Source organism: Drosophila suzukii, chromosome 2L (genome assembly GCF_043229965.1).
Source record: "Drosophila suzukii chromosome 2L, CBGP_Dsuzu_IsoJpt1.0, whole genome shotgun sequence".
NCBI classification, from domain to species: Eukaryota; Metazoa; Arthropoda; class Insecta; order Diptera; family Drosophilidae; genus Drosophila; species Drosophila suzukii.
Window position 1 is genome coordinate 23096697 of NC_092080.1, and position 14516 is coordinate 23111212.

The window sequence follows — 14516 nt, forward strand, 5'->3', positions numbered from 1 at the left end:
AGATCCGAGATCTGAGATCAGCTGGGTCCAGTTCAGATCATTTGCAAGTAAGTTGTCAAACAGGTCCCCAGAGTAAAGAAGCAAAAAATCAACACAAGTCGCACCTCAACCGAAATCGATTAACGCATGTATTTAAATCTGTCGATGGCGCTGCCACTTACAATCAATTTATGTCAGCAATGCACTTGAAAATATTTTAAAATGGAAAACTTAATTGGCCGGATTAGACCGGCGTAGGCGCATATTATAAATAGTTTCTGTCTCGGCTTTTGTCAATGATTAATGCTCTGATTAAATAATAGAGAAAAATTAAAAGGGGTTTCCCCGAAAGATATCTTTTTAATTTGAAAATATAAGCAGTAAATTTTATGTCTAAAATTTGTATGATAGTTTAAAATATATTTAATGTTTTCTCCTAAAGAACTGGGTATTTTTTAAGAGTTACAAAACTTAAATTAAAACTACGATTTTATCATCTCAATTTCGAAATCAAAATTAAAGTTAACCATCCTTGACTCTGAGTAAACCTGAAGCTTATCTGAGATCGTTAAACCGTTTTTATATCCCTCGTCGAACTCATTGGCAAATCTATTCGGTAGCCCACATATAAACAACCTATAAACAAGCCACAATTGAACAACTTTAAACTCTGCCAAACTGGTTTTAGCTCCCTCACTGTGATGTCACTAACCCAATTAGAAAGCAAGTGCCGCCAAAAACCCGAAAACCAATCCACAAATCGGACCCTGAACCAGGCAAATTGCTGCCATCAATTTAACCATAATAAATTACTTAAAATGTATATGCAGGCAGGCATAACAGCGAAAGATAAAAGCTTTAGCAAAAATATAAACTCGCGTTTATTTATAGCGTTTTTAGTTAATTTTTGTATGTTTTATGAGCTTTTTCGCCAGGCAAAAAAATATATAATTAGGTCAGCAACTGTTTTTGTCATTTTCCCAATAACATTTTCATTTCGGTTTTAAACAATTTTTGCGTGAACGAATAATTTGCCGAGTTGCTGTTTGCCTGGCAACACAATTGGAGAATCGAAAAAATGGGCAAAAATCGAAAAACTTTAGTGGTTGTCAAGTACAGTTGTGTGTGACAGGTGGACAGCTGATTGACATATTTAGTTGTTGTGCAAAGTGGCACACAGGCCATGGGCCAAAAAAATAATTGTTTACCCGAGGGGAGAAATCGTTTCGCTGAAGCACGCCTTCTTTTTCTTTATTTGACACACCTCCCACAAACATTTTGGATATAGTTTGACGACGACTTCAAAGGTCAAAGAGGGCGGGAAGGTCTAGGACAGAGGCTGCTGCCCACAGCAAAGTTGAAACACACTTCTCAGGGTTGATCTTGTGCTTACTTTTGTTCACTTTTGATTACCTTTTGTTTTGCTTGATTTATCATCGGCGCACATGTTTGCAAATTAAAAGCGATTAAGAATACATTGAGCTTTGCTTCCTGCATTTTAAAAGCGCTTTTTTAATGATTCCTCTCGCTCGACTGCGTGTAGCGAACAAAGACGGAAGATATTAGCTAGAGTTCAGCGTATATGGCACAAAGGTCAATACATCTAAGCCGCATTTATCACATTGGCATGCCCGACTGGGGGATTAACCGAAGACAAAACGTTCAAATCGAACGACTGCGCCTAATGCTATTAATTTTACTTCGTTTTTATTTAACCCGCAAGCCAAACCAGTTTGTGACGTTCACAAAACTTGTTTAATATTTAACACTGCCAAGAGAAAAATAAAAACCACATCAATATCTGGTTGAAAGTCAAAGTGTTGTGAATTAGAAAATGATTTTGGCAAACATTAGGCAGTTTTATTGTGGTTTTTAAGTTCCGCATTAAAGCAGACAGGAAACTGGCTGCCAAAGCAGAGAGATGGATGAAAACAGCAACCGACCAAATTTATTATACCTTGTGATGCGCCGATGATGTCTAATTAATTTTGATATTGAGGAAAATATTTTGGCAGGCAAATTGTTGGCTAATTGTATGCTAATACATGCAATGAAAATAATATGTAGTTCGTTTGAGCAGACCCACACACACGCCTCTTTGGTAATCTAATTATTTGATATTTTGCAATAACTAAAAAAAATAGACTGAAAGTCCAATTCACATTTCGGCCCTTGGGGATTTTGAAATTCCTTGATAAGCATTACAAATGCACAGACAAAAGCCAATTCCCCAAAGTGTGCAGATAAAGCAGAATTCCCTAATGATTCTTGGCTTTATCTCTACTAATGTGAGTTGAAGTGGACTAAATGAGGTTGTGCTTTCAACACCAAGTGCAATGGAAGTCAAATTTCACTAATACTTTATAAAATAAAATCTATTTTAATAGTTTTCAAACACTCACAGTGCACTTCCAGGAACGACCGCAGACCCAAAGTTTGTCGCATTTTGCATTTGTATTTTATGAAAATTGAGAGCGCTTGGCAACAGGCAGCCAACATAAACGAAAATCAACTGCATCGGGTCTATACAAGTGTGAGTATGGGCATATAGACATGTATTGGCGATAAAACTGACCCACTTTTGGAGCTGCAATGCACGTACAAACAAAACAACGGGCAGCTCGAACGACAATTGCAACTTAAACTAAAGGCTATCTCGTCTGGCTGCGAAAAAAAAACAAAAATAAATAAAATGTTGAACGTCTGGTCTGCCTGAGAGTGTTTAGCTTGGATTTTAGAAGGGGCAGGCAGGCGGCCAGAGGCGAAACACGTTTCAACCTAGCACAACTAGGCTCGCGTTGCAAACAAAAACCTCTCGGACAAAAACCCGAACTTCACACCCAATTGCAAAACACCCACGGATTCAGCCTTCAAGGTTGCTGAAACACAAAGTTCGATTCGGGGAACTTTGCTCGCATGAACTCTAATTGCAGTGAAATTTTCTCGCTAAATTGTGGCATTTGTGAGTCATTAGGAGTTCGCCACTGGTGGAGTGGGAGGTTGGAGGGGTGAGCTCATCGCCGTTTGTGAATTGTTGGCTCATTGGCCTATTACCTTTCTCTGTGCCACTGCTTTTGCCTTATTTCCCCTCGATTCCCACCGATTTCGTTCTTGCATTTCGCGTGAATTGAAAGTCGCCGACCTCGACGGAGGGGGAAGAAAAAACAAAGGCCAGAATCAAATTTCTCCGAGTTCTAAAGAATTCTCTGCTGGGGGAATTCGTGTAAGACGTGTCCACATGTATTATGCATTACAATAGCGCAGAGATCATCATCCGGGCATTGTGATACTGCACGCTGTGACGCAATTTGAGATTGAATAGATGACGTCAGCACGGTGGCTGTTACAAAGTCCAATGCAAGGCTTTTAATGTGTTCTAGTGGAAATGATGCAACAGTTAGTACCAGTTTATATTTAAGTGTTATTTAACAGAAAACGGCATGTTATAATTATTCGACTTAACTGGGCTAACCGATTAAACGTATTTCTGAAGTTTACAAAAGTTCCGATTAGCAATCGATAATAATCGATTAATATCGAATGAAAATTATTAACTTTTCATTTCCTTACCCTTCATATTTACTTTTAAATTGCACGCACCAAAATATAATTTGGGATCAAGTAGTGTTTCTTTTCAGGCCAACTGATTTACTTCATCCGATGGTTTATCGTGCATTGTCTTGAGTCACGAGTCCATCACCAGAACCATAGTAATAAACTATAGACCAGACTAGATCGTCTGATAGACACGCAGCGCCAACGGCGACTCAGCGGGAGCCTTTGCTGTAGTGCCACGTCTAATTAGCCCGAACGGTTTGGGCTCAGAAAATAACGACCGACCGACTAACTGACTGACCGACCCACAATACAGTATCGATTTCTGACGTCAATTGTTTTAAAATTGCGGTGCTGCGCATTGTCAATGCAATTAGGCCGACTGGGCGATAGATCATGATACAGCCAGAGATGGATAATGATAACTTGTACCTACTTGAGCATTGGTTATGGATACTTGGACAGACCAGTAAATGAATCGTTTCGGACAACTGTGATTCCAGCGCCGTTGGGATCATGTAAGAGATCAGGGAAAGACCACCGAAAGGCACGTGGCCAGAACACGCTTTTGTGTGCCAAAGGTAAACAGCCTATAACCTGGAACCTGGAACCAGACTTGGACCGATGTTTACCCATCCTATAGATACCTTTCTGGCAATTCCTGAGCCTATGTTATGCAATCAGCAGATATCGTTGTTTTCCCCTAACCGTCCGATTGTCTGCTATTCTTATCGGCTGATGTCTGGCTGTCGAGGAAAAGTAAATTATTTAACATTATTCTTAGGCTTGTTTTCCCACTTCGCCTTAGCTGAAACTCCCCACACTTGCACAAATACGAGACTCCGGACAAATCGAGTGGTAAAAACCCAGCACAACCCGACCAGGCCAATGTGTTTTTTTTACTTTATTTTTATCTTATCTGTCATGCTTTTTATGGTCTTGTTTATGGGTTCTGCATTTTGTTTTTCATTAAAGTTGAGGAATAAAGCCAGCCAGTCAGGGGCTCGACAAAAGTCAAGCCATTCGATCCGCACATTGGTCGAAATAAAGCTTCATAAATGTCATTAAGTCATTAAGTTGTCTTAGCAAATCAACTTATCATCGTTATCTTGTTGTTTTTCACAACTTTTTCTTTGATTGTTGGGATTGGTTAGGATATTTTGGGTCTTTATTATTTTCGAATTACGAAGAATCGAAAGCTGCTTGAGAAATTCGTTTTCATTGGGCTTTATAAATATTAGAAAAGAGAAATTACAAATAGAAAGGGGATGTATGTGATAAACTAACCTTCGACACATAAGGTTTTCGATAAGTCCAGCTAAACCTTCAAATTATCGTCAACGATAACCCATCAAGGTTTTGCTTACATCTTACCTTGAGTAGAATCTACTCTAGCGTTTTTAGCTGATAAGTGTATTACATTACCCTCCGCTCCTATTGTTTTCCGCCAGTTCAAATCAATTATTTAATATTGGTATAACCTAAAAACCTTATCACTAGACTCGGAACGAAAAGAAACTCTTAATCATTGGCGCTAAGTTTGATGTTATGTTTGTTTCTATTTGAGGAAAACTTGTTTTCTTCATCGATCGACGGTTGATTGAAGAGGCAAATGATTAGCGCAGAAATTGGAGCGTGGCTGTCAAGTATTCCCAGTCTATATACTATATGGGCTAGAGATTGTGCTTCATAGAACTGCAATCGCCTGTTCTGGGACTTATCACCATTTTAATTTACTTCCATATACGGCGGGCAAAAAAAAACCAAGAAATGAGCAAAAGAACGTAAATCCGTGACGTCACTTGCCTTGATTGATAAGTGATAAAAGGAAAATCAACAATAAAAACGATTGTTTAAGGAAGCAAAACGCTTCCGTCTCAGTTTTATTTTTTATGTACTTTGCATTTGTAAAACAGGAAAAGACTGTCGCAAAGAGACTGCTGCAAATAAATTAAATTTTATTTGACGCGCCTTTGTTGGGCGTAGGCTACAAATGACTAAAAAATCATCTCTTGTTTCTGAGTCAGCCAAGGAATACGCCAGAATCCGTAAGATCCGCAGTCCGTAATCCGCAATCTGTGTGCTCATGTCCACTACGTGACAACTGAACCGAACGGAATGAGTTTATATACTATGCATAATGTGTATATGAAATAAAGCAGATCAAGAAATGGGAAGTGTCCTAAAATATGAATGATATGCGACATCTGCTGGGGGTTAGAGAACTTTCCCGAATCAAATTGAGGCTACACCTGTGGAAAAATGTAATGCGAGTAAAAATAAACTTGTTCTTAATAACAAAAGTCATATTCAGACTTCTCAAAGTAAAAAGATAACAAAGGCGCAGATTTGTCTAGCAATGTGTCACACAAATATACAAAGCTGCCCCAAAGCCAATTTCATTTCGATGATTGAGTTGAGTAATTTCAATAATTATCTCAAAGCAAACACAATATGGCTGTATTCTTATATTCTTTCACATTTCTGGCCTTATTTGCTCTTGAATTGGCAAACAGTTTATGGCATATTTGAAGTGTGGCATTTGCTGGCGGTTGTGAGATAAGCAGAAAAAACAGTCTGCCATTTTGTAAACAAGACAAAAGCCTGATAAGCGTCGCCTGGAAGGGAGCTCATAAAAATATCAGCCCCAAAGTCTCGTATACAATTGTATTTTATTTTATTTCTTTCCTCACCAAGGTCAAAAGCAACAACAGAATTAAACGCATAAATTCAGCCGCAAACAAGAGTTAAGAGGGTGTTGCACAAAGGAAAATGGTATACGCTTGGGGAAAATACTTTCACAAAGTGAAAAAAGAGGGAAAACGTTTCTAGATGGATAGAAAGGAATTTAAAAAAGAAAATGAAAAAAGAAGAGAATCGAAATGAAATGCGTCGGCCCAAAGAAAGTGGGGAGAGCAATTCAATTGACCCAAATGACCATTATGGGTGGCAAGTTGCAACTGCAACAGAGGCGCAGACACTGTCTCTCAATTGGATTTCGTGGAAAAGGAAAAGTTGATTGACTTTAAATGAGGCAAAATCGAACCACATGCAGCGGCCAGTTGCCACAACGCAAAATGTGTCATCAAGTTCCGCTTGGAATTTTCTATTAGCTCCGTTACTTGGTATAATAAAAGTACGCCATCGAGATGATTTATTGAAAAAGATAAATAAATTGAGTTTACCCAAAGTATGTGGAAAAACATTGAATTCTTAGAATTATGGTTTTCCCATAAATAATATTGTTTATAAATATGGCTTCTGGTTATAAAGCCTAATCGATTTCTGATAGCAAATCTACAAATCAAATTTAATTAGGGTTGACAACAACTCTGTCTGTAACCAACAAACCATTGGTTATAATGATTGAAACTTTTATTTTGACTGATTGCAAAACCGATTACAAGCTCGATTAGATTTCAGCACTTAAGACCAACTCGATTGTTCTTTGTGTATAGCCGTAAACCATGAATATCAATGGTTTTCCATTCATAACTCTCGCTACAGTTCATTTCAGTTCATTGAAAAAGACTCGAAACCAATTGTCATTTCTTGGGATTGTTCATTGTTTTGAGAGTCTTGTGTACTGTCTTTTAATTGTGCCTAAATATAGAATCCTCCATTGAAATACATGCCAACTCAGTATGTACAAAGCAAATTCAATTCAATTGAACTAAATTTTTACTTCATGCTCGTCCATAGCCGAGAATGATGAAGGAGGGCCACTTGATTGAATTGTATCATTTTTTGTGAGCATGGTGCCCCACTCGAAAATCTTTTCGATTGGCTTTTCATGCTTCTAGCTATTTATGGGTTGCTGAGACTTGAGACCTTGCCTAATCGAGATCAAGAATGGACCATCCACATAAGTACGCACCATTTGCCTTAAAAAACAACGACTGTTTTCACGGTCAAAAGTTCAAAAACACTTTAGGCTCAGCCCATGACGTATTCCTTGATTATTCCTTTTTTGCCTGATAAGAACTTTAGTAGCAACTGTCGCCCAGTATAAAGATTAACGATTTCATGTTTTTTTCGAATTCTTATCAATTTGGCACTCGCACTTTTTCTGTCTTTGTGTTTAATTTATGAGTTGACGGTCGTATTTATATGTATTTGAGATAAAACAATTAGAAATATAATTCAATTTGAACTTACCATTGCCTGTTCGATTTTGTTATCAATCGCAACTGCACTTGTTCCAGATGCACTGAAATAAAGATGTAAATAGTTAGGGTATTAATTTATAAAATGTAAAGTATTAGGATTGTATCACATTATCTATTTAAATATTTGCAAATTATAGCTTAGCCTCCTCGACAATTTAATAGCCCCATCATCCAAGCAGTCTCATCAAACCTCTCAATTAAAAACGAATCAAATACCTATTTTTTAGTTGCCTTTTTGAATGCCTAAAAACTTTTGCTGAAGACCTTCGAATGGAAGTTATTTTTGGCGATCCGACCTTGCTGATGACAGCCGCAAATTGAGGTCAATCTGACAATAAAACTTCCTCGACTTCGCAAAAAAAAAAACGAACTCCGAATAAAACTCAAATCTCCCCATCTAATTGCAATGCCAAATGAGCAATTAAATTGTCATAAGACCAAAGTGAAAGATGAGTGGTATGAAAAGTGTTCAGACTTTTTGATTGAATTTAAATCCGATATAATTATATTTATGCAACGGGTTTTCCCCGTACCCCACGATTTGATCAATCAACAACGGTTTGGCATATTTCTTTAATTGCTGAGTGCAAGCAAAAGTGCAAATTATTACATTGCTCGGTCGATCGATTGACAAACAATCATGAAACTCTGAGGAAAACTAGAAAGGCACGGCCAATTTTACAGTCCAAAAGCCATTTTAATAAATTCTTGAACAGTAAATATAGCATTGAAAGAAACTGGTTTTGGATAACATTCTTAAAACCTAATTTCTTGCATTTGTTAGCCCTTACCTGAAGGGGAAACTAAAATAATTTTGTAGGTGGAAAACCCTACAAGATGAATTTCAAAAAGGCAAGTCTAAAACGCTTTTTAACAAATATGTTAGGATCCAAACCGATTCATTTTATTGAAAATTAAGCAACTGTCAGCTCTATTTCTTTAGGTTCATGTCATTTTTGTTCATATCTTTTTCTGTTCTATCTGTCTTTCATTTTATCAAACGAAATGGATTCGATATGTGCTTCAAAAATAATTGACATACGCAATAATTTCTAATTATAGAAATGGCAAGATAATATGGAGTGGTGTGTCATAAAATTATATGGCTTTAGGATAGTTACACTTATGTGATATAATGGAGTCATGAGTCATTTGAAAGCAATTTATTTAAGGTTGTCCACATAAGGGTTGCACAAGTCATCTATAGTAAATGCCTTTTAGTAATTTTATTAAGACATAAGACCCAACAATAGAAAAGAAAATTTGTATGTGTAAAAAGTAACCAAAAACATTCAAATCTTTAGCCTTATCATTCCGCATTTTTTATATAGGCATTACAATGAACAAAATTGAAGCTTGTATGTGATCACATATTCAACTTTCCTGTTTATATTACTCTTTTCCATTTTTCAGCAGATGATATTTTTTGGTTTCAGTATATATCAACAAAATAAGACAAAAATAAAACACAGAAATAAAAAATGCACTTTAATGATTAACACATCGCGCTGTTGATGCTTTTGCCGAAATGCCTTTCATTTAAATGAAATGGAATATTATCATTTCGGATGTAGGCAATGGATTTGCGGCCTGCAAAATAATTAAAGTCAGTGGAAGTCGGCTTGGGCAAGGCAATAAAGAACGAGAAGGGGGGCGGGCAGCAATCGCAGAACAGAATTACGAGAGTTTCGTTTTCGAAGACAGAAGGGGAAACTTGTGATTTACCCCCTGAGTCAGCCGACAAGGACGAGTGGCGGAAAGTTTCTTAACCTGCCGGAGGAGGCGGAGGAGTCAAGGGAACTTAGTTTACGACTTTCTATATCATCTCGCCTTGCCTGGGAAAAACAAGGCGGGAAAAAGTAAAAGTCTCGCCTTTGCATCCAGACGACGGCCGAGTGCAATGACTCAATCCATGCCGTGACTTTTGTTCTCTTTCTTTGGGCTATGGGCACAAACAAAAGCCAGAAAAATAAAATAAAATAAAACCACATTTATTCGCCAATGTCATTTCGGACACCGGTCAATGGCGTCTTTATTGCTGTAGTTGTTTTTGCTGGCCACGCGGAGTTTTTGGGCGAAAATTCGCTTCGTTTTTCGCATGGCCATTAATTTTAATTCATTCGATAATAAAATGGAGAGCAATTTGAACAAATAACACACTTAATTATTTTGAGGTGAATGGGAGTATAAATTATAAATAGGATTTGTTTGTCGGGGAGTTTTTAGTACTCATTTAACTGAAATCGAGACAACAACACGTTGCTTATTACCGGAACGCATTACTTTAAATTAAAATACAATTTGTTCACAAGGTAATTTAATTAAATTAACGAAAGTATTCTATTTAATATATTCAAATGGGCCTGTTAAAATAAACAAATTCAAATGTTTAAAAGTGAATTCTTAACTACAATATGTATATTTAGGACCTCATATTTCTCTGATACTATTTTGATAGTTTGAACTACTCTCTAAAAACTATGGCATTTACGCACAGCTGGTGGCAGCATCATCATCATTAGGAACGCGATTGTTGTTTTGCTTCGTTATAATCTCTCCAGGCGTAATCAGCATGTAGTCAGAAAAATAATATTAGACATGGCCAAGCAGACAAACAAAAATAAAGAAAAAAACAGGTACAGACACCAAAAAATAAATATTAGACCGAGTGGGAAAAGAAGGCACAAAATCACGCGACGAACAACAAATTAAAGCCACACAATTTATATATTTAATTATTCAAAAGCACCCAAAACACGAAGAGGAAGAAATCAGCGGAGGGAGAAAAGTGCAAAGTTTATTAAGGTTCAAACGCCGCCATCGAACGCTCGTAAAAATATCAGTGATGTCATTTATTTATTTACTTTTTCACTTCTGCTTTTTGTGCTAATTTAAAGATTATTTATTTATTCGGCATTCGTCAGTCTGACTGTGGTTTATGTTGAGTTATAGTTTGGGATTATTTATAAGGTCTCGTAAGCAATAGTTATATATTGCCTAAGCACGTCAGTGAAAAAAATTGAAAAACAAAAACAAACTAATGCAAAGTAGGAGGAAATAAGTTATTTTAAAAATCTGCGTAAGTAAGCCGATTTTGTTTACTAAAATGTCTATCCAAATGTAGTTATGTTTAGAGCAGTGGTCGGCAGCGGCCTATCTAGTGAGCATAGGGAAGTGTTCTGCCCATCCTCTGCTCGCTCACGTATAACGTACATGTTCGTGTGACTTCGGCATAAGTCTTCGGGTCATTTTTTCTAAACTTCGGCGCGCTTTTTTGTTGCTGCGGCAGAGGATCTCAGTGCAAAGCAGAGAAACGTCTCGCTTCAGCACGCCGCGCGCAAACTTCGTGTTTGTTACACTCACACTAATGCAAGGCAAACTTGTGATGGTATGTGTGTGCCGACCACTGGTTTAGAGTAACCAGGTAGGAGGTTAATAAATGTATTTTTCGTTAGGAAAATTAATTTTTAAAAATACATATTTCTTGTTATGTACGCTGAACAAAGGAGACAGTGTAAATTCAACGATTTCATATTAATTTTAAATATTTTCGGCTTTATTTTTTATGTACTTCATTTTTTATGATTTCAAAGATTTTTATATTAAAGATTATTTATTATTTCTGTTTCTAATATTTACAATTATTTCAGTTTCTAATAAGCTAAAATGGTTTAATTAAATATTACCAACATCGAATATAAATTGTACAAACTTTACTCAAATATTTTAAAAATAAATATGCAATGTTCTGTATTAAGTATTACAGTTTTTTAGTTCGTTATATATGAAATATAAACTTTAAATTTAATATACAGTAATTATTTATACTTTTCCATTTTTGGCAGTATCTAAACAGCAAACTACTAAATTTTAACATTTAGGAGTTTTATATTAAATGCAGAACCACCTAACATCATTAGTTTTATAACTTAGTCAGTAGAGATTTTATTCTGGAACTCGTTTAACCATTTGTGCTATTCATTACTTTTCTTTATTTTGCAGTCTGCGCCCTTCACAGCCGTTCCCTTTTTTAACTATTGGACTCTTGTTTCGACTGGCAATCGAAAAAGTCGAATTACATGCCGCCAATGAGCCGTTTCGAATCCAATCGAATCAATCCGAATAAGCGCATTATGTGTGAATGAAACTCTGGCCAAGTGCCAGACTAATCCCTTGATGAGTGTCGCTGCTCTTTGGCATTTTCTGCCCGTCTATTTTCATTCAAAATATCGAGAAACGACGACAACTTTTTGTGGGATTCACACGACATAAACTGTTTCGCGCATTTCCGAAATTTTAAACTTGCGGATGCCGATTCTGCGATTGCCCCTAAAAATACAAATCGCTCGCACAGCAAATGCCCTCCGCTGACTCCGCAAAATCGAACAATGCATAGGAAAAACAGATACCGAAATGGTTGTCAGGCGGCATTTCTGATGGCTGATGTAAGCGAAAAGAGAACTTGGCATACTTATTCATGCCATCTTCGCGGTTCTGAATCCGTCGAATGATTTCCCGTCACTCTGGCATGCCGTTTTGCGAAGTGTTTATTTGCATTTGAGGGTCTCAAGAGCTGGGAACGATGACACCGAGTTTACGACTCCAGGAAGTTGGCGAACGAAAACAAAACACATCGTAAAAACTGTTCAGCAAAATAGGAACAATAAACGATCGGAAAGCGGGAAATGAATTTAAAGCAAAGTTTAAGGCGTGGAGGAAGCAATTAGGCTACAAAGTTTATATTATTTCAATAACTTCATTTAAATATATTTTTGTTGATACCTAAGAAATAAATATATTCCTACAGCAGCTCTCACAAATAACAAAGAAAGCTCTGTTACAAGGAAAATAAACACAATAGCAACAATTTTAAATACGAAATTATATATATTCAGTCTTAATAATGAGGGAAACATTAAAAGGAATCATTTGCCCCTGACCCAAATAAAATGGAAATTAAGTAAATGTCTATATATAGAAACGGCAAAAAGGGTTCAAAAGACGTAAGATGGCGGTTTAAAAACTGTTGAAAAGAGAGTTGAAAAAAGCAAAGTGAAGTCCAATACCAAGACCGGTTCATTGCTACCGCCTTATTGTAGGAAGCCTTAAAGTGCCAACGAAACCACCGAAGAAATGTCGCCAACTTGGCAGGCTTCACAGCAAGAGGCGCGTGGCAGCCTGCTCCTCGGTGCCCCCTTTCCTGGATTTTCCCCGCCCATGCCAACGCAACTTGCAACAAGTTGCCTAACTGGACGTAACGGACAAAAGCAAAATGAGGTCAGAGCAAAAAATAGTATTTTATCCAACTAACGATGCGTTGGCCCGTTTTCCCGGTGATGTAAGGCCCCATAGACAGGAAGCGGGCGAACTAACCAGTCTTTTACATACGGTACGGTTTAAAGTATATATTTCACGAGATTTGCCAAGAAAATCATTCGGGGGATTTGTGTCTTAAATGTCAAATTAAAATTATAATTTAATGCTTTTATACCAGCACATTAAATTAGAAATATACTTTTCCCTGCCAGCTCAACCGTTTATAATCGCTTACACAACGCAAACTTTATTTACCAATATAATTAGAGCGCCTGTCTACTTATCCAACCGATAAATATTTATATATGCTTATAAAATCAACACAACAGACCATCGATATTTGCTCTCGCCATCCACAACTTAGCACCTTGAAGTGTATTTGCCATCGGATGTGTCTTACTCAGATCTGATCGAAGAGCAACAGCTCAGCTGCGTTGCCATGCACGGGATATAATATAGGACCCATTATGGATCATCATGATGTCTGGGTTTGCTAATTGGTTTCCTAAGCGGCGAATCACATCCACCATGGGTCGGAAGTACCTATATTTTTGCCATCTATTTATAGCCACCTGCTCAATTGTCGTTTGCTTAGTTGTCTGAAGTTGTTTTCATATTTTTTCTAGTAGTTCACACAAAATTGCTTAAATTGGCTGCTTCCAATTTGACAGTTTACTTTAAACAACCATTGGGGACATCTAAAATTAGTCATCTTTTGGTTTATCAATCATCAGGTGGACACATAACCATTTTATGATTGGATAAGACGAAGTGTTATACGACAAAGCTCAGCTAACAAGTAAAAAGTAAGATCATTGCCCTCAAACTGAGTTAAATAAAGGAATAAAGTTAAGATAAATAACATTATTTTTAACTCTCTTTTAGCCCTCTTAAAATACATTTCTAAATGAGGAAAGTATGTATAATCTTTTAAAATATCATGCCCAAAATACATTCTAGCTCGTAACACACCATTTTAATATAATCTAAACAATCTTAAAAAACTGAAAAACCCCCCTGCTCAAAGGCAGTGTCTAGGAGCTAAACAAAAATAGCCACAACCATATAAACAGATTCATAAAATGTTTTCCCTAGAAGCTTACTTAAAAAACCCAGCTATAACCAGTCTGAAAACAATTTTATCTCAAACGATAATGCCGTTTGTCAACAAATGTACAAAGAGCTACTGTTTTCCCACTGAAATCCTTAGCCAAATATGCGGCTATTATCTTGGGATGACCTCTTCATCAGTTTGTTATCAGCTTGGACAATAACCCCATACCTTATCTAACCAATGTTTGATTTCCCACAGGCTATTTTTATATTTTTTCATTGTAATTTGTCGCAATAAAGTTATTGTAAATGTAAAAATGTAATTTCCCATTTCCACTCAATAAAAACACACAAACAAGTAAAACTTTAAAGGAGATAAGTCTTGATCACAAAAATGTCCTTAATAAATAATATCCCAAAGGACAACTGAATTATAAAAACATT

The 14516-nt window shown here is 36.7% G+C and overlaps 1 protein-coding gene across 8 annotated transcripts in view; it reads right to left on the reverse strand.

Annotated features, from left to right (window-relative positions):
* bun (TSC22 domain family member bunched) overlaps positions 1 to 14516 on the reverse strand; it is a 105745-nt gene that overhangs the window by 14422 nt on the left and 76807 nt on the right. For all 8 annotated transcript variants that reach the window (XM_017080313.4, XM_036817225.3, XM_036817220.3 and 5 more), the window contains one exon: positions 7693 to 7744. In XM_017080313.4, the coding sequence (XP_016935802.4) occupies positions 7693 to 7744 (52 nt within the window). The remainder of the gene's footprint in view (positions 1 to 7692; positions 7745 to 14516) is intronic.